Source organism: Rhipicephalus sanguineus, chromosome 1, assembly GCF_013339695.2.
Source record: "Rhipicephalus sanguineus isolate Rsan-2018 chromosome 1, BIME_Rsan_1.4, whole genome shotgun sequence".
Taxonomy (NCBI): Eukaryota; Metazoa; Arthropoda; class Arachnida; order Ixodida; family Ixodidae; genus Rhipicephalus; species Rhipicephalus sanguineus.
This window is the reverse complement of record NC_051176.1, coordinates 289812178-289835605: the sequence shown is the minus strand read 5'-3', so window position 1 is coordinate 289835605 and position 23428 is coordinate 289812178. Positions and strand designations below refer to the sequence as shown.

Sequence of the window (23428 nt, the reverse complement as noted above, 5' to 3'; positions counted from 1 at the left end):
CCAATTCATTGTTCTCTTTAGTGTCCTTTAAGGCGCACGGTAGCGTCCTCCTCCTCCCGCTGGCTGGCTTTGGCCGCTCACGACCGGGAAAGGAGGAGCGGTACCGTACTGCCTTACCGTATTTGTGTACCGTATTCCGTACTTGCTAAAAGACTCTATTGCAAAGAGCGCCCGCAGCTGTGACGACGGGATCAGGCGCGGCCGCTACTGGTGGCGCCACCATACCAGCTGTCGAGGCCTTTCGCAAAACTTTACCGTTACTCACTGTCCATGAATATTAGAAATCGACTTCCTTCTGGAGCAGGGTTGCCACTGACTTTCGAGTAAATGTCGCCAAACGACGCCCAAAAGTGGCCAAAAGTCGCCATTTTTTTTTTATAAATTTCGCCAAAAATGTCGCCATTCTAGATATGTGCGGCATATCTAGAAAAGTTTTCGCTCACGTATAGCCCTGTTGAATACAGTACCATCCAGACGATTAAATTATTGACGTTTCTCGATGCCAGTCGTATCGCCCGCTTCACCATGGGAGTGCATGGTGCTGCTTCTCCGCTAGCCGCAATGTGCGTGGTGGCGCAAGGGCGAATGAACGAAACGCTCATGATATCCTTCCATCCCTGTCCGCTCGTTTCAAAGGTAAAAGTGTGGTAACCTTGGGCGAAAACCGTTGTTTGTAGACAGCATTACGTATACCCTTATATGATTAAAGGATTAAAGTTTATTGAAGGTAACACGACAGAATTCTTACAGGAACCGATCATTTGAGTCTTACACCCTTTTCAGTGGGAACGAATATGATACCGACGCCACTGACCCTTTCTTATAGTCACTTATATATACACGCGTCAATCCGATGCATTATTAATGAACAAGTAGACAATGTAAAATGTTCTATAGCAATTGTTTTCATTGCACACGCTCACCGAGAACAGTGGAAAATGCTTCAATAAATCATTTTTTATTGCACAAATAGCCGCGTATCCGCCTCTCTTCGCTATTCCAAACAGTCTTTACGAGCTGAATTGGGGGTACTGCAACAGTGAATAAGTCGCCAAGCTATTCAGAACAGTTGGAGCTTTGGCGGAACAAATGATCGGAACACGCGACAAGCCCCTTCAGAAGCGAAATTTCAGAGAAGCTTAAAGCACCTAAAGCCATAAACTTATAGTCAACACGCCCTCTCGCAGTTTGCAAGGCAGTCCGCTGACTTACATTTTGCTAGAATTTCGCTGGGGGACGTTCCGGTACCTCCTGCATCTAGACGGGATCCCGGACTAAGGATTCCACTCACCGATCCTTCTCACAGAACATCAAATAAACGTTTTATTTTCTCTGTAGATGAATTGAGAAGATACGAGTTACAGGACGACATGCCGAATGACGCATAATGTGCACATTCTACTCGTGGTCTAAAACCAAGGAAAATACAGAGAATGTTGCCGCTCATTCGTTGGGAAACACTGAGCTTGGGATGCATAACTCAGTGGAGACCTAAGCCGAAGATCACCAGAAATTCGCCATGTCGCCACTGATAATTTTAGGCCGCCACGGGCCTCTCAAATTCGCCAATTTGGCGAAAAGTAGCCACCATTGGCAACCCTGTTCTGGAGCTCATTTGCTTTCATTTTTAAATTGTAACGTCTCGTCGCTGTTTGATTAGCGACCTTGGACCTTGAAATCTCCCATACGGCGTAAGGCGCACTCTCATTACTTAACAAGTTTTTAATCTGGCTCTTTACATCGTTTAAAAATCTGTCATCACTCAGGTGCTATTCATTAAATTTTCAAAGCGTCCAGTCAAACCGCAGCTTGTTTGATTTGGGACCCTGCAAACCACTCTGGTCGCTAAAGGACACCAATTTTTGTCAGCGGCGTACCAACTTGTTCGCGAATGGGGGGCAAGCCTCCCTCACTCTGTCAGCCATAAATAAATAAATAAATAAATAAATAAATAAATAAATAAATAAATAAATATATATATATATATATATATATATATAATATATATATATATATATATATATATATATATATATATATATATATATATATATCGAAAGAGAGAGAACTTCATTCAAACACAATTTGATGTCATTTACATATAGTAACAGTACAGAAAAAGTACACTTTTACGTAACATACATTGCACGGATTGTAGCGGTCCTTGAAACCTTTGAAAACACTGGAATTTTCAAATAGCATTTTCAAGGCCTTGAAAACCCTTAAATTTTTGTAGGTCCTTAAATGTCCTTGAATTTTGTCAATACAGTTTTGTTGAGCCAATTTTCAGCAGTTGCTTTTTGGATACTTCTGTGCGAATAATCGAGCACATATTACATTTGTCGAATTCGCTAGGAAATTGACTTAAAATTTGAAACTATTTAAAAAGAATTAACAGACATATTCTACCACATGTAACCCACCCTAAAGATGGTTTCACTGCACCACTGGACTGCTGTGCCGTGAAACCAGCTTGTCAGGGGAAATACATACCAGCGCAAAGCCACACTTCTGCACTTCAGTCATTTTTTTTAAATTATTAGCATCCTATATGGCTTAAGTATGAGAAATTTTAAAACTTAAAGTATTTTTCCCATATGATTTGCATGCTGCTACTATTCGAATCCACTTCAAAATTATTCTACACTATAATTGCCATTCACTTTAAGACTAGAAAGTTGTATTCGCACGAGCCTACTTTTGATCAGAGGGTTAACGAGGGTTTTATTTTGTGGCAGTGGGGAGGGAAGGGTGCCCGACCCCTTTGTAAATGTGCGTGCACATATACTCATCAGGTGAACCTGTTCATGGCCTAGTTGGCACTTGCTATGTGACGTAATTGCTCCTAATATGACACAAAGTAAGTTGCAAGTGCTGCCTGTGTTGTCATGCTTGTGTTTCTTCCTTGCGTTTTTGTGTTCTATTAGCGGCAGTTCTGTCATCTGTATATTCATCTAAGTTGAAAAAATTCTAAGGCTGGCATTGCACATTTTGTGTGTGTGTTAGAGCACTGCACGGGCCCGGCCCGGCCCGCGGGCCGCGCCGGGCCGTCCGAAGCGTTTTCCGGCGGGCCCGGGCTGGGCTCGGGCTTGAAAGTGCGGGCCCGGGCTGGGTCCGGGCTTGAAGCCGCGGGCCTGGGCCGGGCCCGGGCTTGAGGCTGCGGGCCGGGCCGGACTCGGACCCGCTCATTAAAAGGCGTAAGTCGGGCCTTCGAGCACACGCGAATGTTATGCGTGTGCTCGAATGCGTGTGCATGGGAGGCATGAAGATTTCGGTCTTTTATTCGAGGTTGACACATACGATACATTTCATTTATATTGTAGCGAAGCGTTCGTAGTCGGTAATGGGTCGTCCTCTCGAGCGCCTTCTAGTGGGTCGCCTCTTCTCCGAGAGCACGCTCCTCGTGCAGAAAGTCGGCCCCGCTTTTGACTGTCGCCGTCGCAGAGTGCCGGCTAATAAACGTCTTGACAATATTCCTTCGTATTACGTGCCAAAACCACGATATGATTACGAGGCACGCCGTGTGGCACCGGATCAATTTCGACCACCTCGAGTTCTCTAACGTGCACCTAAAGATAAGTATATACACGGGTGTTCTTGCATTTCGCCGCCACCAAATTGCGGCCGCCGTGGCCGCGGGAATCGCACCCGCGTCCTAGGACTTAACAGCGAAACAGCTTAACCGCTGAGCTACCCCCGTGGGCAAAGCAACATTTCGATGCATGTACACACCGGATTTTCCGTCCGATCGCCCGCTACAAAGCGCACGGCATCATTAATAATCATCATCAACAACTAATATCCTCTAGCGGGCCCGGGTCGGGCCTGGTCATGAACAAGCGCGCCTTGGATTAGTTTAGTAATGAACGCCCGGGCCCGGGCCGGGCCCGGGCTTGGAACGACTGGCCCGGGCCGGGCTCGGGCTGGGTATGGTCAAGTACGCCCGGGCCCGGGCCGGGCTCGGGCTTGGAACCACGGGCCCGGGCTGGGCTCGGGCTTCATAAAGCGGGCCCGGGCCGGGCCCGGGCCGTAAAATCCGGCCCGTGCAGTGCTCTAATGTGTGTGTGTGTGGGGGGGGGGGGGGTATATGTGCGCGCACGCTCATGCAATACTTCCATATTGTGAAGTGAATCATTTTAAGTTAAGCAAAATAGCAGAAGAATACTGAAACCTGCTGAAAACAGTGTAACACCATAAAACCTGCAGTGAACAAAATATGAGCAAAGAAAGAAACTGCGAAAACTACTTTAGTTAGCTATTAATTGTGAAAAAGTGCCTGCTTTGGCTTGTGTGCAATGAAAGATGCGCTTCATGCTGTAAAAGGTGCTGTTTCCTTTTTCTACGATCTCAACAAGTGTTGTTTCAATTGAATCCTTGAAAATTCTTCGTTAGGTGCTTGAAAGTCCTTAAAAACACTTGCATTTTTTTCGTCTAAGTTGCTATGAACTCTGCATTGGGTCAATCATACATATGCGTGTTATGCATATATCATAAGCAACGCTTTTTATAAATAAACTACACAACTTTATGCATGAATAAGTTATGTCGATGGCGGCTTTCCCAATAGTATAGATTTGTATCATTCAATGAGATTTCGTTAATGCCTAAAAGCTGCTCACTAATAATTGCGTTTTTTTAATGTATACGACTGCACCTTTTCTTTTCCGTAATTCGTACTACACTTTCTTGCCCATGTTCAGGTCTGCGCATAATATAATTTGCCTTGGTTTCCTACTAGACCAACTAGTGTTTCTAGCGCGTGATTATTATTAATATTACTGTTATTATACATATGTATTATTACTATTGGTGTTCAATTGTCAACCAGAAGTTCTTTTTTTAAAGTAAGAGTGTGTGATATTAGAGACGTAGTACATTCTTTATACTCGCCGTATTTGTATTTGCAAGATCGCTTGGAGGGCCCTCCGGCCGTTCAAGTATATACACCTATGCAAACGGTGTAAGCACAAGTTTTCCTTGAAAAAATGTGGGCGATTATAACGTTAAACTACCCCGTACTGTTTCCTTCCGCATTGGTCGTTATCTGTTTATGATTGTTCGAAATTTTCTGGGTCATGCACACAGCGCCTGTTCGTAACACGATGCAAGAAATGACGCGAAAATGGTCTATCACGTAATGACCACTTATGTACGACTACGTAAAAATTAAGGCAATGAACTATTTTCAATACGGCATATTGTTAGCCGTTGATTGTTCGCCATTCGTCAAAAATTTTCGGTGTGCCACAGAACTGCCTGCTCGTTACGCGACTACGCGACGTCACAAATCTGTGAAATCTCACGGCGTGAAAATGACGGGTGCCCACTAAACAACGCATTACTATGCTGAACAATACCTAAACAATTTTGGAATAGCCGTACGGTGCCTCCTTCAGAATGTAATTCAAGAAGGCTACCCACCGATCACATTGGCAGCGGCTCAACACTTTCTGTTGTGCCCCGCCATGGTGGTCTAGTGCTTATGACGCTCGACTGCTGACCCGAAGGTCGCGGGATTGAATCCCGGCCGCAGCGACTGCATTTTCGATGGACGCGAAAATGTTTGAGGCCCGTGTGCTTAGGTTTAGGTGCACGTTAAAGAACCCCAGGTGGTCGAAATTTCCGGATCCCACCACTACGGCGTCCCTCATAATCATATGGGACGTTAAACCCCAGATATTGTTATTAACACTTTCTTTGTGGTTAAAGCAGTGCAAACAACACGGACGAAGGAGACACAACGAGCGCTTTCTCGCAACTGAAACGTTTATTAGATGAAACATAAAAAAGAAGTGAACTCAAACGAACTGCGCAGTCACCGCCACGCAGGAAACTTGCCAACTTGCAAAAAGGCAAGAAAACCAAAAAAGTTCACTAAACAAATTTAACATCTTAACATCAGAAAGGTAGTACATAGGTTTGACAACATATCTTCAAAAACCTTCCAAATCTACCCCGCCTCCAAAAAAACTGAGTTCGCTTCGCGATAACGCCACTGAAGCAGAGCTGACACACCTTTCACCAGTATTCTTAATGAAGAGGGTATCCATAATTTCGCGCGCCGTGTCATCCGTGTGCCTATACATAATTGTCATCTTATAAAAATGGCGTGCACTTACAATCTTTACAGTGGCCAGCTAAATGTGAACCATAATTAGCATTCAAATTGTTCTTATGCTCTTCAAGGCGGGTGTTTAGGTATATATATCGTGCCGTCTGCCCAATGTATACGAGCCCACAGGTCACAGGAATTTGACAAACAACAAAAGGCACTCGTTGTGTCTCCTTCATCGTCCGTGTTGTTTGCGCTGCTTTAACCACAATGGAACCTTACCAAGTAGCCCAGGTTTTGACCTTGTAATACTTTCTGCATACTCATCGACTCACAGCAGCATGGATATAGAGCAGCGCTGATGATATTCCTTTTCGATTAAAGAAAATGAATCTGCTGAAACAGAAGGAGGTTTGATCTTTCCATAAAACGTTCACTGGTTCCCGCTCGTATTTGCGTCGTCGATTATTTAAACTTCAGGCTAGGCCGAGCAGAATGAAAGCATGACAGAGCGCTCTAACATTACAGAGCCCCTGCTCAGTAGTAGCCTCCTCTGCAAATGTTGGAGAGCAAGGCACGAAAGAGTCGCATAAGCAGGCCGCGCCGCTGCGCATCCGCTGCTCCGGCAGTTCAGCGTTTCCGTCCGTAGCCGTCAGCCTTGCTACGTTTGCTAAATCCTCGTGCACTGCGACTCGTCATGGCCGTGGCGACGACTACGTGCGCAGCGTGGGACGCGGAATTCTCGCCGGATATGTGCCATATATGTTGCGGCATCGAAGGAAGAGTGGTGCTCTTCCAGAGCTTCCTCACCTGCTACGTCGTCTGCCCTCAGGCTTTTCATCGGTATACCAGGGTGACCGTCGAAGAAACATTATTCTCAAGACCATGCAACCGCTCTCTTTTCACATCCGTGACTTCACAATGTCCTGGTTTGGCACGTTTTGTAGCATCCAATGTAGCTTACTGTGCATCGCTCGATTGCCAGGGTCAATGACGATGCATCGGACTGTCCTTCGTTGTCAAGTCCTTTTGCCCGCAGCAAGTCTTTCGCTCCGTCACCACTTTTGAACGTCACGGTCTAAACGCGACTTAGTCGATACGCCCACAGGGCTCTTGTCACATATCAGCTTGTCGTATGAATATACTTGCAAGCATATCAGGAGATTTTCCGCCCGGTATGTATGGCCTGGCATGTATAAAAAAAATGTAGCCTTCGTCCCCACGTGGGAGGCCAAGGCACTTAAATTGCTGGTTCTTAATAAAGTTTATTCCTCCTTCCGATTCTTTAACCGCGCGAGCGTCGACTAGCCGGACGGTCCGCGCCTTTGAGCAGCGCGAAGATATGGTGAATTGGTGCAAGCTTGCCGACTTATCGAAAATAACAAGAGCAAATTATGAAAATAAAATCATTGGTCTAAGACAAGCGTGCTGCGTCAACTTGTCTTTTTTTTTGCAATTTGTTCTCATGTTATGGGTATTTGTGAACTGCAGCGGCATATCTTTACAAAAGACGAGCTAGGGCGCACGCGCACTTGCTGTGGGGAAGCTCTCGAGAGCTGCTGTCATGCCTTGAGTAGCCTACCACACAAAACTTGGTACATTTGCGCTACTCTTGCTGATGCCGTCGCTTCGCGCCTCTACAAGGCTACTTGTTGGCTACGTCTGGCTACGAAAATTTCAGGTTGGCGCCATGGCTACTTTCTGGGTATACTTTGAACTTCTATTTTGGCGCACTTAGTATCATTCTTCATATCATTTGCAGATAAAATACCGAGCAAGCCTAACGATTACACTTTGTTTCCAAACTTTTCTGACCTATCAGCCGATGCATGCGCATGTCCTCTCCCCGCCAGCGTGTAGTCTGGTGCTCATCGAGGCACCTCAACCCAACGCGCGGCGAACCCGCCAAGGCGTAGTGACGAAGTTCTCGTTCTCCTAGTCAACAGACAATTTTAGTTTAGCGTTAGCATGATAGCGGGTGTTAAGGGAATAGCGTTACCGTGCCGCCCAAGCTGAGACTGCGGCGTCACTTAGCGGATGATGAATGCGTTAAAGGGGTGGTGCCACCAAATTTGTGGCTTGCGCGTTCTTTGCTGTAGGCGTTTCCTATAGCTCCAGGAAACATGATGCACGCACCAAGATGCACATAGTCTCGCTAAATAATTTAATATCGCCTTTTGATGTGGACAACTTTCGGTTTCGGTTTCTGGGCGCCGAAGTTGGGCAGTGACGTAGAAGTGTAGAAGGCGTGGTCACGTGACCACACAAGGCTGTGACGCACATAGCCAGGAAGCGATCGAAACTCGGCGAGTGATGTAGCAACCGATGCTTTGCCGGTACTATAGTGAACTAGGATGTATTCTAGTTCACTACAGCCGGTACGTACGTTGCGGAGGTGGCGGAGGTCCGGAGGCCACTCACGTTAATACAGCAGATTTGGTGTGATGTCACTACAACTTTCGTTGCCTATCCTTCAGATCTACGTCAGTGTTGGCGCGCTCGCGATGGGTTTCGATCGGGAGAATGGACATTTAGGTACACTTTGGCAGTGAATTAAAATATATTCTAAACGTCTGCTGTGTCCGACCCTTCGTGCGGAATGTCCTTGCATACAGAGGAAACCAACAACAGGCTTGTATTAGCCTCGAAATTTGATGGCACCACCCCTTTAAGAAAAAGTGAAAAGAAAAAAAAACTGAAAATGCTCGCCTGTATGGCCGCATGCAGCAACATTACAACTTTTTTAGTAATTATAAAAGTCAACAAATATGAACCACACACCAAAAGCGAAAATTTATACTTTGCAGATTTGTTTACATCGATCTTTTTGTTAGGCATAGGAACGTTCGGAATGGGAAGCGATCTCAAAACTCCGCTAAGTTATCCGTAATACTCGGTCGTCGAAGCTGGCTGAAGGCAAGCGAAGCCATTTCATACAGTCATTTGCTGCGAACGAAGTGAATCCTTTAACAGCAACGCCAACTTCAGTTCGAAGCGGGCGTCCGAAACGCCTCCATGTTTTACGTGCACTACGTAAACCACGCAAAACATGGTAACAGCTACCGTTTAGCGTACTGCACGTGCGCATTTCGTTTCCGCTTTTCCGCTTACCCGCTAAACTATAACATTCTAATGTGACTCACACCCACTGTGGGGGTTGGCCGAGAATTCGTTGGTTTTTTAAATTTGCATATTTATAAGCTTGCAAATTAAAGGTGAAATTTGCGTGCGTCTTTTGGCTAAGATGAAATTGTCGAAGTTGCGCGCATGTTGGCGAACGCGCGCCCAGCACACTGTTCACGCTGCTGCTCGCCATCGATGCTGACTCTACGAGCCAGTCTAGCTCTATAATGCTGATGCACCGCGCATGTAAACTTGACAAAAACAGAGATCCGCAACAAAATGAAGGCTGTTCATCTGCAACCAGATATCTTTACTCGAAGCTGCACGGGCACTATGGCAACTATACTAATCGTTTTCGGTCCGCCCTTGAGCCCGTGCAGCGGGTTGGGGATCCTCCAGGCGTCTTAAGCTCCGCTAACTTTTTATATATTTTTTTCTATATATCTCTCTCTCTCTTTGTGTCTTTCAGTCCCCAATCCCCTTCCCCACGCAGAGTAGCAAGTCAGCGAATTTACACACGCCGGCTAAATTCTCTGCATTTCAATAAAGAGCTCTCTCTCTCTCTCGGTCCGCGACTTCAAGCGTGACCTGCTTCTACGATTAACATTCCTACTGACTCGTTGGCTGGAATTCCCAAATCTTACTCTGCCTCTGACATTTACTCTATCTATTCAACATAGACGATATGCAGGCGCACGGAACTTACAATTTGTTCATTAATTTGAAACTTGCTTGAAGATCAAGCAAGAGGAGAAACATGATATTATTCATTGTTCAATAATAAAAAAAACTATTTTCATAATACCGCTTTTTTACCATTTGGCTACAAATCTGGCGATAAGATTAAATGCCACGGCTACTTTTGCAGAACAGACTGTTGGGCTAGTTTGTTATCCATGCATGAACACCAAAAGGGTATATAGCGCAAAAAAACGACGAGCACAAAAAATGAGAAGCAGACAACGCGTACTGGCGCTATAAACTGTCTTTAGTCGTTAGTCGCGCTTGTCTGCTTCCCTTTTCTGTTCGCCTTTCTTTTGCGCTATGCACTCTTTCGGTTGGCTACTTCCAGCTTGAGCTCCTTTTCGAATCTATACCCAACGGCAACTCTGCCACGGCCCGACTTAAATTTGTTGATCCGCTTGTGTGCCGATATAGGTAAGGACATCCATGCACGTTATCAGCGCTGCAACATCTGTAGAGCTCGTTCCATAACCAGGAGTGCTATTCCGCCATGTTGTCAAATTCCGTCATTAGTCAGGTCTGATTGGCCCGGAGGGCTGCTACGGCCCTTCCGATTGCCTTAAAATATGCCGCCGTCACGAAATTTGACAAGGTGGCTGAATTTCACAGTGTCCAGGATAGCACTCCAGATCTAGACCAAAGCGATTCGTTGCTTCGGCCGGGGCGTGACGGATAAAGCACGAGCTCCATCAATGTTTTTTTTTCTTTCCGTATTCTTTCCGTAATCCCCGCTTCCTCACAGTCATCCCTGTTAGAGAACGCTAGCTGCTTCTGATGCGCGCTGCAGTGAGTCACGTGGCATTTTCATATCACGCGGGCTTTATTCTTCAGCTAGAAAAAAAAAAAACGTTGCTGAAAATAGCTAAGTCACATGCCCCTTAAAATGCCTACGGATTGCGCATTGACCCTTTTATATTTAGGTGAGTACTTCTCTAATTACGAAATATATTATAATTAACTAAATGAATCTCATTAACGAAAACATTACTGGCGGCTTCCCCGATGTAATGCGACATATTAATGCTGCAAAACGTCTAAGGCGTAAGTATTATTGAAATTGAGGCACATTAGGGTACGCTATCTCTACCGAGACATTCTGGTACAATACCAATGACGTCGTAACGCACCATTATAATTGCGTCACCACTATGGCACTCAACTACTAATTACCAAAATAGCCTTGCCTTGCATTGTGCTATATACATAGGCGAGCGCACGGGGAAGGGGGGCGTGCGCCCCCCTTCCCCGTGCGCCCCCTAGTCACCTACATTCTGCCCCATACATTGACTTAATATGGACGGGGGCGCCGCGATGAATCTTCGCCCCCCTGAAGGGGAACCCTGCGCACGCCTATATATAAGAAATCACTACTTATTCCTAAAAAAAAGAGCTTTTTGGCGCCACCGTTCACAACGATGTGGTTGGTCGAAAGGTTTCGTTTTCGTCGATCATGCGCCTCCCACGATTTCACGTTTGCACTTTCATAGCATGTGTTGTTGCGCACGTGTTGTTACGTTGGCCCTATTCCTGGCACGTTGTCTAGTCTTTTTTTTTTTTTCGAAAAAAAAAAAGGCAACTAAAGGCCACTAAAAACTCACCAGGATTTGGGGACATGTGCACGTAGCGCCATCTCTGGTCGATAACAGCGGTGGCCTGCCGTAACTGAATGGGCAATAGGCGAAAAAAAATGATATCTGACGAAAGAAGCTAGTTATCAAAAACGACTCTCGCTTCTATACAGCAGAGACCTATTTGAACATTCTGGTAAAATTACAGTATCGCACTACAAAGCCCGTGGCTTCCCAGAGCGTTTAATATTTAACAATGGGGCCCCATGTGTTTCTAATGGGCGGTGTTCAATTGTCCTGGGAAGCCACACGTTTTGTAGTGCGATACTGCAATTTTGCCAAAAATGTTCTAGTAGGTCTCTGCTGTATAGAACACGGAGTCGTTTTTCATAACTAGCTTTTTTCAAGAGATATGATTTTTTTTCGACTATTTCTCATTCAGTTACGGCCGGACGCTGTTGCTGCCGCCGAGAGATGGCGCTACGTACAGATGTCCGCAAATCCTGGGAATGACCCCAACAATAATAATTGTTGGGGTTTCACGTCCAAAAACCACAATATGATTATGAGAGACGCCGTAGTGGAGGGCTCTAGAAATTTCGACCACCTGGGGTTCTTGAACGTGCACCTAAATGTAAGCATACGGGCCTTTAGCATTTTTTCTCCATCGAAATGCGGCCGTCGGGGTGTGGATTTGACCCCGCGACCTTCATGTCAGAAGTCAGTAGTCAAGAACCCCTAGACAACAGCGGCGGGTTACGTGTGTGTGTATACTATACAGGGCGTCCCAAATGTCACGTAGCACGATTAAAAAAAAATGTTGCAGTGGCTTAGCTCGGCTATGCCAGGATAACGTAGCGTTAGCAAAGGTTCAGCTGATTGTTCTTAGCTTTCCTGATTGTCTAGGATTAGCTTGATTATCATGCTTACTGCTGCTCCAATGACACACACACGGTAAGCGCATTATGTGGAACATGTATATTTATTTTGCCAGGCAACTACTTCGGGATCCGATGAGTTAGGCTTCTCCGCTCTTCTGCGCCGTTGAGCAGCATTTGCGCTCTCCTTCTCCATGGCTAAACCACACTAGCAAACGCCAGTCAGAGGCGCTATCAAGCGGCTCCAGCGCAGTGTCAGACGGCGAATGCACAGCGAAGGCGAATAGCTGCGCGCGTTCCGGCGCCAGTACGTCTGCCACGGCTACGACATCACTCCTCTGGAAAGCGCAGACCAGCGGCAGAGTGCGCGGGACGTGCCGGCTCTGGTGCGTGACATCACTGATTCTCGCGCTTGCGCAACACGGCTCTTAAGGAGCCACGCGAAACTGGCTCGGCTAGGCCAGTGTAGCTAACGCTACAAAAAGGAACGTCGTCACACGAAGCACACCTAGTACATATCGTTCCCAGTATACTCTAGTAGCCACTACTATTTTTTTCGTTAATGAGGTTTAGTTAATTAGTCCTAATTATGTTTCTAACTCTACAAATACTCATCTAATAATTAAAATGTCAATGAGGCGTATGTAGGCATGCTCATATGACATCTAACTGCGCTATTTTCAGCAACGTACTAGTTACGTGCTCATTTTTTCCGGCTGATGAAGAAAGCATGCGAAATATTAAAAATAACGCGTGACTACGCTCCCACCCGAAAAAGGTGGGAGCGTATAGTTTTGACTTGCTACCTCACAGTGATCCTGTTTGCGAGTACGCAATTAGTACGTTGTTGCGAGTACGCAATTAGTACGTTGTTGAAAATAACGCAGATGCCATTTGAACATGCCTACATATGTCTCATTGACATTTTAAAGATTAGGTGAGTATTTGTCGAGTTAGAAACATGAATAGGACTAATTAACTAAACCTCACTACCGAAAAAAAAAATTAGTAGTGGCTGCTACAGTATACTGGAAACAATATTCACTAGGTGTGCTTCGCGCAACGACGTTCCTCTTTTTTTTTTTAAATCATACTGCATGATATTTGGGACACCCTGTATACACACAGTTAAAGCTCGATCTAACGAGACCCGATCTTACGCAGTTCCCTATTTAACAAAGTTTTTCCTGAAATAACTGAGTAAAAAATTTGGCAGATCACACGTACCGTGGGAATAGTTGTTATGCGAAGCATGCGCGGGAGCGAAACGTTACGGAATGACGCTAGAGAAATATGTAAGTGGTATACGCACACTCATATGTTGAAGAGTCGCATATCTATTATATAACCAGTTCTTTACAGTTGCGTAGTGATGGCAACAGACACATGGGTGTTACCAACACCAGACGCGGTAAACTGATATGTAGTGCTTATATTCATCAATACAGACGCACAGGACAGGCGTAAGTCGCAACTAAGCTTCATTCAGGAAAGTTTCCCTAGATATATACACAGCCAAATGGCACGCGCAGGCGCACTGCACATACGTTACAGTCACAGTTACAGTTGTAATGCTTATACTTGTCCGTTATGACGGAGAACGCATGCACGTTTCACAAACCCGTGTGTATGTGTAGAAGGAGTTCTTGACAGTTCTCGAACAAGGTCATCATCACCGTGATCAGTGAGCACCAGCAGCTGGACCGGACATGTTAATCGGATCCGTTCGTGATCGCGGTTACGAGGGGACTAAGTGTAGTTAAGTGCGAGGTATACAGTACAGCTGGTGGAAATCCTAGATGCCTCTTACGATGAAATGATCTATGATTCCTCCTGTCGTGGACGCGGCAGCGAGGTCTTTTGATGCCCTCTCCACATCCAATCCGTCTTTCACGCAATGTGGACGAAGCATTCTTGGGTCTTGATAAATCAATGTTAAGGACACCGGTAATGATGAGAGGCCTGGTTCTCGCAGCAGATTTATTGTAGGAAGCAGTGACGCCGGTTTTTGCGTAATCCCCGTGGTCCACGTTGCGGACCATGTGGACGAGTGGATGGTACTTGAGCGTATTCCAGGGGTGTTCTGTCTTCAGTTTCCTCACTTTCCTTGCGTTCGCTGCGGTGGTGTAGCGGTTAAGGTGCTCGGCTGCTGACCCGAAGGTCGCGGGTTCGATCCCGGCCGCGGCGGTTGCATTTGGATAGAGGCAAAATGCTAGATCCCGTGTTCTGTGCGATCTCGGTACGCGTTAAAGAATACCCAATGGTCAAAATTTCCCGAGCCAGTCGCTACGGCGTCTCTCATATCATATCGTAATTTTTGGACATAAAACCCCAACAATTATTATTATTATCACTTTCCTTGCGTGTCAATGTGCGTGTTCGCGGTTACTGTGTAGGTTGAGACTCTGTTATCACCTGTGGCACATACCCGCATAACAATAGCTCTGGTGTGCGGGTATGTGCCACACGTGACTGAGAGAAAGGGTTTCATGACGTACGCGACAGGTATTTTGCGTTATTCATGTCATGACCAGTGAATCGTGTTCGTCATACACTGATCCCCTGCTAGGCCAATTTTGGTATATTACAAGTTATGGAGACGACCAGGAGAGTGCCCAGACGTAGGCGGCTAGATAGATAGATAGATAGATAGATAGATAGACACGTAGATAGATACGTAGATAGAAACGGCCAAAGTGCCTGAGGTTCGCTAAGAAATGCTTCGCATTTAAAAGCAGTGATTTCCTACCAATTTTGACAAAGACCGGTTTTTCTTCGAGAGTGCGCTCTAACGCTATCGCCTTAAAACGTCTAGGCGCATTACTCACGGCCATCTATAGCTTTAGTGTGACGAGGCTGCACGCCGCGCCCATGCACGGAACAATTGACTCAGCCGTCAGTAGCGCTCTTACGTACCGGATGGTGTACGGGCGGCGGTGGTTGCTTTCGTGTTGTTTCATGGTTAATGCGACAGATGGATTGACAGATCACTCACTGGAAATTCATTGCTCTGCCTGCTCGCACATTAAACTGCATTCGTTCTCCACGTCTTCGCATATGGGTAGCCTGTCATTGCTTGCACGTAACCCCTGGTCTGCATCGCCTGGCCATGGTGCCCCCTATGTCCGGGAGACATGGGAGGCTCCAGGTCCAGACTGGCCTCGGTCCGCCATCGCGAACTGTTCACGCACGTAGGCATGGATTGGGGCAAAAACAACGGCCTGGTACGTTTGGGTGTCACTAGGTTACAATATTAGATTTCGAAGCGCCGGAAGATCTCTTTCTCGATCTTACGAATTTCTCGATTTAACGAAATAATTCGAGCGTGGTCATCACTTCGTTAAATCAAGTTTCAACTTCATATATATATATATATATATATATATATATATATATATATATATATATATATATATATATATATATATATATATATATATATATGTGTGTGTGTGTGTGTGTGTGTGTGTGTGTGTGTGTGTGTGTGGTGTGTGTGTGTGCGAGGATGAAGTTCAGTGGATCCGGTGGGAAATGCAGTTCAGAAAGGAAGACAAAACGTGCGAAAGAAGTTTTACTAACGTTTCGGCAGGAAGGCCTGCCTTCGTCAGAGTGAATGGTTAGAGATGCCAGGCAAGGCACATATACAAGGCGCTTGCTTCCATATTCCAGTGACTTAGTCTTGTGATATGGAAGCAAGCGCCTTGTATATGTGCCCTGCGTGGCATCTCTAACCATTCACTCTGACGAAGGCAGGCCCTCCTGCCGAAACGTTAGTAAAACTTGTTTCGCATGTTTTGTCTTCCTTTCTGATATATATATATATATATATATATATATATATATATATATATATATATATATATATATATATATACGCACGCATACAAACACACGCACATACATGCACAAACATTGGTTTATGTATGTAACCCCCTCCCCGAACAAACATTTCTGGCTACGCCCCTGCTAAAGGGACGGACAACCGACCACAACGTGTCGTTATATCTATAAATAGAAAGACCGAGGATTATATTCACAGAATCGACCATCGTTTTCTGGATTGAATAGGATTTGTATTGTTAAACTGTGTTTGAAGGTCACAAAAACCGGTACGTTGCGCTTCCTGGTGGTCATGTCTTGGGGCGGCACGAAGGAGTCGTTCGGATTGACGTAGTCTTTAAATGCTTAAAGTTAGTCTGTATATTATTAGGCTCATTACCCTGGGCTCATTACCATCTTATGCCGAGGTAAAAGAAGTTGACGCTGAGAAGCGGCGCTGTCGTCGCGGCAACTGTAGTCGAACCGAAAACCCATGTCAATATGCGGCGCATACGCGCGGTAGAGTTACTACATACCTTGCCTGAAGGTAGCATATAAAGCACACGGCGTACCGGCGCAACGCACGCTTGATTGAAAGGGTCGCTGTTTGCCGGCGTGTAATCGCTATCGCGCTCACGTACCACTGTTTGCAGCATGTGTTGTGTGCTTCATCGGCGCTGCAGATCCAATAATTCTGATAAGGAATCTTTCACGGACTTTTCCGCGTTACCGTTCCATGATTAGACACCCTGGCCGGTAAGCCTTCTGCTGCACTAAAAAAAACAAAAAAAAAAACAGGTACCGTAACAATTGGTTCTCAGTCCCTTTATGTGGCTCCCAACCACGAAAGTGAGGTACACACAAACTGAAACGTCAAATCTCGTCAGATGCGATACGCGGCACATGCATCGCATTCCTATAAATTCCTACAGTGCTTGGAATCTGCCTAATCCAGGGGCGTAGCCAGGGGGGGAGGGGGCTTATGGGGCTTCAGCCCCCCCCCCCCCCCCCCCGAAAATTTTCGTGCTCTCATACACCACTGACCAGGGGCGTCACCCGGGGGGTGGGATTTATTGGGCTTCAGCCTCATTATTATTTATTTAATTATTTATCCTTTTCAGACCCTCAAAATGTTAGCAAGAGCAAGCTTGATATCGGACTCTACACAGATGACTCAAAAATGGATGATCAGACAAAACATCAACTGCTAACTTCTCCTTGGATTCATCCGCCAGGCTACATTTTTAAGTCTATGAACGATTCGAAACAGAAACGAAGGTTTCAGGTGGCTTGGCTGGACAGGTACCGATGGCTTAGCTACTCAGCGCTTCAAGAGGGTGCGTTTTGCCGAGTGTGTGTCCTTTTTAGCAGAAGTGAGGTTGGCAAGGGCCAACATGCACGCTGGGGCCCTCGTATCGAAGCCATTTCAAAAATGGAAGCACGCCCTCGAAGTCTTTGGTGCACATGAAGCGACCAAATATCACACTGACGCTCAGCTGGTAGCCGATAATTTTCTTCAAACCTTCTCAGGATGTGTGCCCAGTGTTGTTCATCAACTGGACCATGGCAGGCAAATTCAAATAAGAGAGGACCGAAGGAAGTTACAGCCTATTGTTGAGACTGTTCTCTTTTGCGGGCGGCAAGGTCTGGCTCTCCGTGGCCATAGAGACAGCGGTCCCATGGATTCAAGCACAGCCTCCTCTACAAATACAGGCAACTTCAGAGCGCTGCTTCGCGTGCCAGCGGATTGTGGCGACACAGCCTAAAAAAAGCATTTGGAATTTTGCCCAAATAATGCCTCGTATTGAAGTCCAGATGTATAAAACCAGATGATAGAAATCTCTGCTGCAATCATCAAGGAAAGCCTAGTCGCAAAAGTAAACGGTGCAGGCTGCTTCTCCGTACTTGCTGATAAAACGATGGATATTGCTGGTATCGAGCAGTTTACTGTTTGTGCACGGTACCTTCATAAGGATGAGAACAAAATCGAAGAAGTGTTCTTAAGCTTTGTGCCAATTCACGACCAAAGTGGCCGGGCCCTCGCCGACACCATCATAAGGTTCCTTATAGACATGGGAATTAACATGCAGCATCTCCGTGGTCAAGGCTACGATGGTGCAAGCTCGATGGCCGGCAAAACGAATGGTTTTCGAGCTGCTGTTCATCAGAAATATCCAGCCGCCCTCTACACTCACTGCGCCAGTTGCTCCCTTATTCTAGTTCTGTGTGCGGCATGCTCCATCACAGACATCCGAAACTGTTTTGGGACTCTAAAGGCGACGTCAGTCTTTTTCCGTAAATCTTCTAGCCGCTCACACGTTTTGCGAAAAATTATAAGTTTGACCTGTCCTGAGTCTACAAGGCAGCGCCTTTTGGGACTATGCGAAATGCGCTGGGTCGAGAAGCGCGACGCAGTGCTTTCATTTGTGAGCCTTTTTGAGCCGTTGATCGCAGCACTAGATGAGATTAAGTTTAACGGAAATGGCGAAAGTACAGTGCAGGCAAACAGTCTAATGTAGGCACTCTTGTCACCAGCGATCCTTGTAAGCCTGCATGTGGCGGAGCGCGTGTTAGCACTGACTTTGCCACTGTCAAAGAAGCTGCAGACGAGGAGTATCGACATGAGCGCTGCCATTGACGACATAGAAGCGGTACAGCAGACAATTGAAAATGACCACAAGAACGCGAATGCTTCTTTCTCAAAAATATTTGCACAAGTGCAGGCATTGGCAGAAAAACTGAATGGGGAGATCAACTGTCGAGCCGGTGTCCGGAAGCAAAACCTTGGGAGCAATGCATTCAAAAGCGCGGAAGAATATCTTCGCAGAACCCTGTTCATTCCGTTCATGGACCACGTACTAGCCCATTTAAACCAACGGTTCGAAAAGCACAGGGCACTTCTAAAGGACTTTTTAGTAATTGAACCATCCGCAATACCACCAATGGAAGATGATCGGGAGAAAGGAGCAGAAAATCTCCTGACCGTTTGGCGACACACTGCGCACAAACCGGCGCAGCCTCCGCCTCGTCACTAGCTAGCCCGGCGTGACACGGCTGCATGCTACACCACGCCTGCGGTAAGGAACAGCGCCACCGCAGCGTCACCGGAGGCTTACGTCACCGACGGTGGCTATAAAACCAAGCTGCAGAGCTCGGAAGTGATCATTCCTTCGCTACTTTTAAACTGTTGCCGATAACAACCTGCAGTTTTACTTTTTCGATCCTGTTTTTACGGCGAGGACGACTCATGGAGGAGTCAAACCGCTGCAGTGAGAACTCGAACACTCCGCTCCACCGCAAGTGGGACGGCCGTAGATGCCGTAGTAGATCTCTTCGAACGACGGGAGCCGATCGTACCCTTCCGCCTGGCCATCCGCGGGCGACAAACTGGCCGTTGCCGAGTCGGCTTGCGTGTAATACTTTCGTGCAGTCTCAGTTCTTCTAGAGAGCGGCAGCGACCCGACGCTTCGTCGTTGTCGCTTGACGTTCCCCCGGGAGCGTCCTCGCTGTGGGCGCCATTCCCAGCAACGGCACGTGACGGTCGCTAAGCAGGTACGACGTCAGATCCCACCGACTTCGTCGGCCGGTTCCGGCGCACCATCGCGGCCTTACGCCCGTCACCTGCAGCCCACCACTGCAAGCCTACACCTTTCGTGTTCAAGGAGCTAGCATCGTGCACGCACGCTTTCCTCCGCGACGACAACGTCCGTAGGCCTTTCCAGCCACCCTACAGCAGACCCTACCTGGTCGTCCATCGCGACAACAAAAACCTCACTCTGCGCCTGAACGGTAACGACGTCCGCGTCTCGATTGACCGGCTCAACCCCGCATAAATCGCTTCGAACGAACCGGGCAGCGCCACTCCATCCACAGGCATCTATCCACAGCCGCCGACGTCGCAGCCCGCTCCGGTCACGACACGCTCTGGACGTCTGGTACGCCTCCCAGATTACTACAGACCCTGAGGGCTCTGCACTCCGCGGGGGGAGGGGGGGGGTGAATGAATACCGACATCAGCGTGTTGGAAGTCATTGACCGCTTCGCTAAGCTTCCTCGCCGAGTCAAAGTTGTCCTTTGATACCGAGCAGGACAAAAATCAGCGCAAACGAAAGGAAAAGACGCTGCTGTTCCAGAGTTCAGGTCAATGAGCCCGTAATTGTTCAGGTCAATGAGCACCCTGCGCACTGTTTTCGGTGACAGGTTTTGCCCGTATTCGAGGTGTACTTTCCCATGCTTGTTTTTCCCTGGCCGCATGATTTGTGTAAAAAGATCAACATTTTGCGTAAACAATCTACATTAAAATATTTGATCTCGTCCTGGTTATTTTGTGGACTTCAGTTTTTTGTTATCAGGCGCTTCTTCAGTTTAAAAGTGATGCAGTTCCAAAGTTTACGTGATATTTGCCGTACCTCTTACGCACAAAAAATAAAAAAAAATTGAAAAGATTGAAGACAGTTATTCCTGGAAAGATTTTGCGGGCATGCCAACATAATATTTTTATGAAAAAACGCATTTCTTACTCGTTCTCGACAGTGCGCAGCATTCGAGAAGTGATTTGCAGCCTTTAATACAAATTGTCACTGGTAATACATGTGATTCATATACTTAGTCGTTCGAAAAATTCAATGAGGAGGTCGCGCTGCAACGTGAGCCCCCCCCCCCCCCCTCCTCCCGAACAAAATTCTTGGCTACGCCACTGGCCTAATCTTTTACTTGAGTGCGTTGATATTACTTGGAGTGTTCTGCACTCGTGCACACTTATAGTCATCTGTCTATAAAAGGATCTTTTTTTAAAGTTTCGAAGTATTGCTGTTACAGACTTAGCGTTTCTTCCCCGGTAAGCTGCTTTCGCAGGCATGCAGACTATGCTTGCGGAAAAGCAAATCTTTTGGGCTGTAGATCAAACTATCCGGTACCAAATTTATATCGTGCTTTCTAAACAACGGCGGTTTGTATGTGGGCTTGACAGAAAAACAAAAGAAAACCATCCACACTCTGAGTGCAGGTGCGTACCGCCTTTTGCAGACGTTCGCTAGAGGCGAAGCTGGGCAGGTTATTGCTAGCGACCGGCTTACGGTTACGGGTTCAGCCGTCAGTAGCATTGGCGTCATGTGAGGACTGAGGTGGCGCCTTGCGCACTATTCGCTAATGGTTCTTTTCCTTTTACAGGGGGGACACCATCGCGGACGTGCTGCTGTCTCTCAAGCACGCCGTGGTGCACCCGAGCTCGCCGGCGGCGGGTGCCGGGCCCTACGGGGCCGGGCCGGCCGAAGCCCCCCCGCCGCCGCCGCCACCGCACATGTTCCCCACCTCGATGAGCGTTAACCTGTCCATGAACATGACCATGGGCGTGGCCGGATGGGAGCCCAGTTATGCCACGCAGTGGGGGCCTCCACCCTACCACCACCACCCTCAGGAAGACCTCTACGCGAGTGCTGGCTACGCGACGGACGTGGTCGCACCCCCGCCCCCGCCACCACCCGCGCAGCACCAGGTCGTCGGAGGCCAGGTCGGTGCCGTGAGTCAGGGAGGCGTCGTCACTGGTGTACAGGGCGCGGTGCGCGGCTCCGATGGTCGTGTCAACTTGTGCGGCATCTGCGGCAAGGCGTACGCGCGGCCTAGCACGCTCAAGACGCACCTGCGCACGCATTCGGGCGAACGGCCCTACCGCTGTCTCCAGTGCAGCAAGTGCTTCTCGCAGGCGGCCAACCTGACGGCGCACCTGCGCACACACTCCGGCGAGAAGCCGTTCCGCTGTCCGGTGTGCGAGCGCCGCTTCTCTCAGAGCTCGTCGGTGACGACGCACATGCGCACGCACTCGGGCGAACGGCCCTACCGCTGCTGCCTCTGCAAGAAAGCCTTCTCGGACAGCTCCACGCTGACCAAGCATCTGCGCACTCACTCGGGCGAGAAGCCCTACCAGTGCCGGCTCTGTCTGCTCCGCTTTTCGCAGTCGGGCAACCTGAACCGGCACATGCGCGTCCACGCCAACGCCTCCTGAGCCCCCCTTTAATTTAAAAACCCGCCCCCCTTTTTTTACGCTGGCGCACAGGTCTCGCTTCTGGCAGACGGACCGAGCTGGCCCGAGAAGAGCTACTGCAGTATCAGAGGTACAAAATAAAGGTATATTGCTGCACCTGCCCTTGCGTCATTTGAGGGCACATGTGCTTTCAGTGCGCGTCTCAAGATGAAAAAGATCGCAGTGTCGTCCGAAGGACCGACAACCGTAGTAAGGTGTTGAAACATTATACGATGTCATAGCTCTATAGACGGTATAACTGTACTAAATAATTCTCTTACTAGGCGCCGCCATGTGCCAAAAGACAAGCGTTAAAAGAGTTCACTCGACGACTTGCACGCACGGTCACAATGCGTATTTGTTCAGGTGCATGTTTTCGCAAAGAACAATTAAAAATATGTAGGACAGTTTGCTTCCTGAATCAAGGTATGTCGCAGATGATGTGTGCCATATAGGAACAGTTAATGTAGTCGGACTCAAATTCAAATTTTTAACATATCAATGATATAGTTACAAAATATTTAAATTCAGGACGAGGTCCCGAAGTCAAAGACTGCAATGGGAGCTCCTTTATAAATTAAATACAACATAACAAATAACACAGTAGTTGCAACAACTTATGGTTTTCATGAACAAGAAGCCGATGAAAGTTGTATAAATAATTGCGCAATTAGTGAGATAAATTATATGAATTCAACGCTTATATGACCAAATAGCACACATAATATACATTCTACTTGGAGTAAGTAAATGCATATGAGTAATTGAAGTGGGTGCTGACACAAAATTTCGCGGCTGAGACGGCCTGCAGGGTCGATTCCCGCGAACATACGTATATCATCTGCGAAATATCAACAGCGAATATAGCTGGGAAGGTATTTTATGTCAACTATGAAGTTCGCGTGCGCGATCCAGCGCTATACGCCGCACCTCGCGGCATTGACACTCTCGAAAGTGACCCGAAGTGACCCCCTACTTGCCCGACGCCACCACGCTGCAGCCGGTACAACAAGTTATGATGACGTCATAGTCGCCATTTCTCTTTTGCCACGCTTGCCGTTGCGTCAGCAGACTACTTTTCGGCGGCTGCTTGCGAGTCTGCTGCCGCGGCGCACGCGTTGAAAGTTGAGAACGACGATGAGAACGAAGTCGACAACGAGGACTATGACGGCGACGACACCGCGCAGCGCGTGCGGCAAGCGTGAGAACGCGAGCACGCAAGTGC

General features: G+C 47.4%; 1 protein-coding gene across 1 annotated transcript in view; it reads left to right on the top strand.

Annotated features, from left to right (window-relative positions):
• LOC119379233 (protein glass) overlaps nt 1-22313 on the top strand; it is a 51842-nt gene extending 29529 nt beyond the window's left edge. The window contains exon 3 of the mRNA XM_037648467.2: nt 21354-22313. Within this exon, the coding sequence (XP_037504395.1) occupies nt 21354-22185 (832 nt within the window). The 3' untranslated portion in view covers nt 22186-22313. The remainder of the gene's footprint in view (nt 1-21353) is intronic.
• Nucleotides 22314-23428: the final 1115 nt, after the last annotated feature.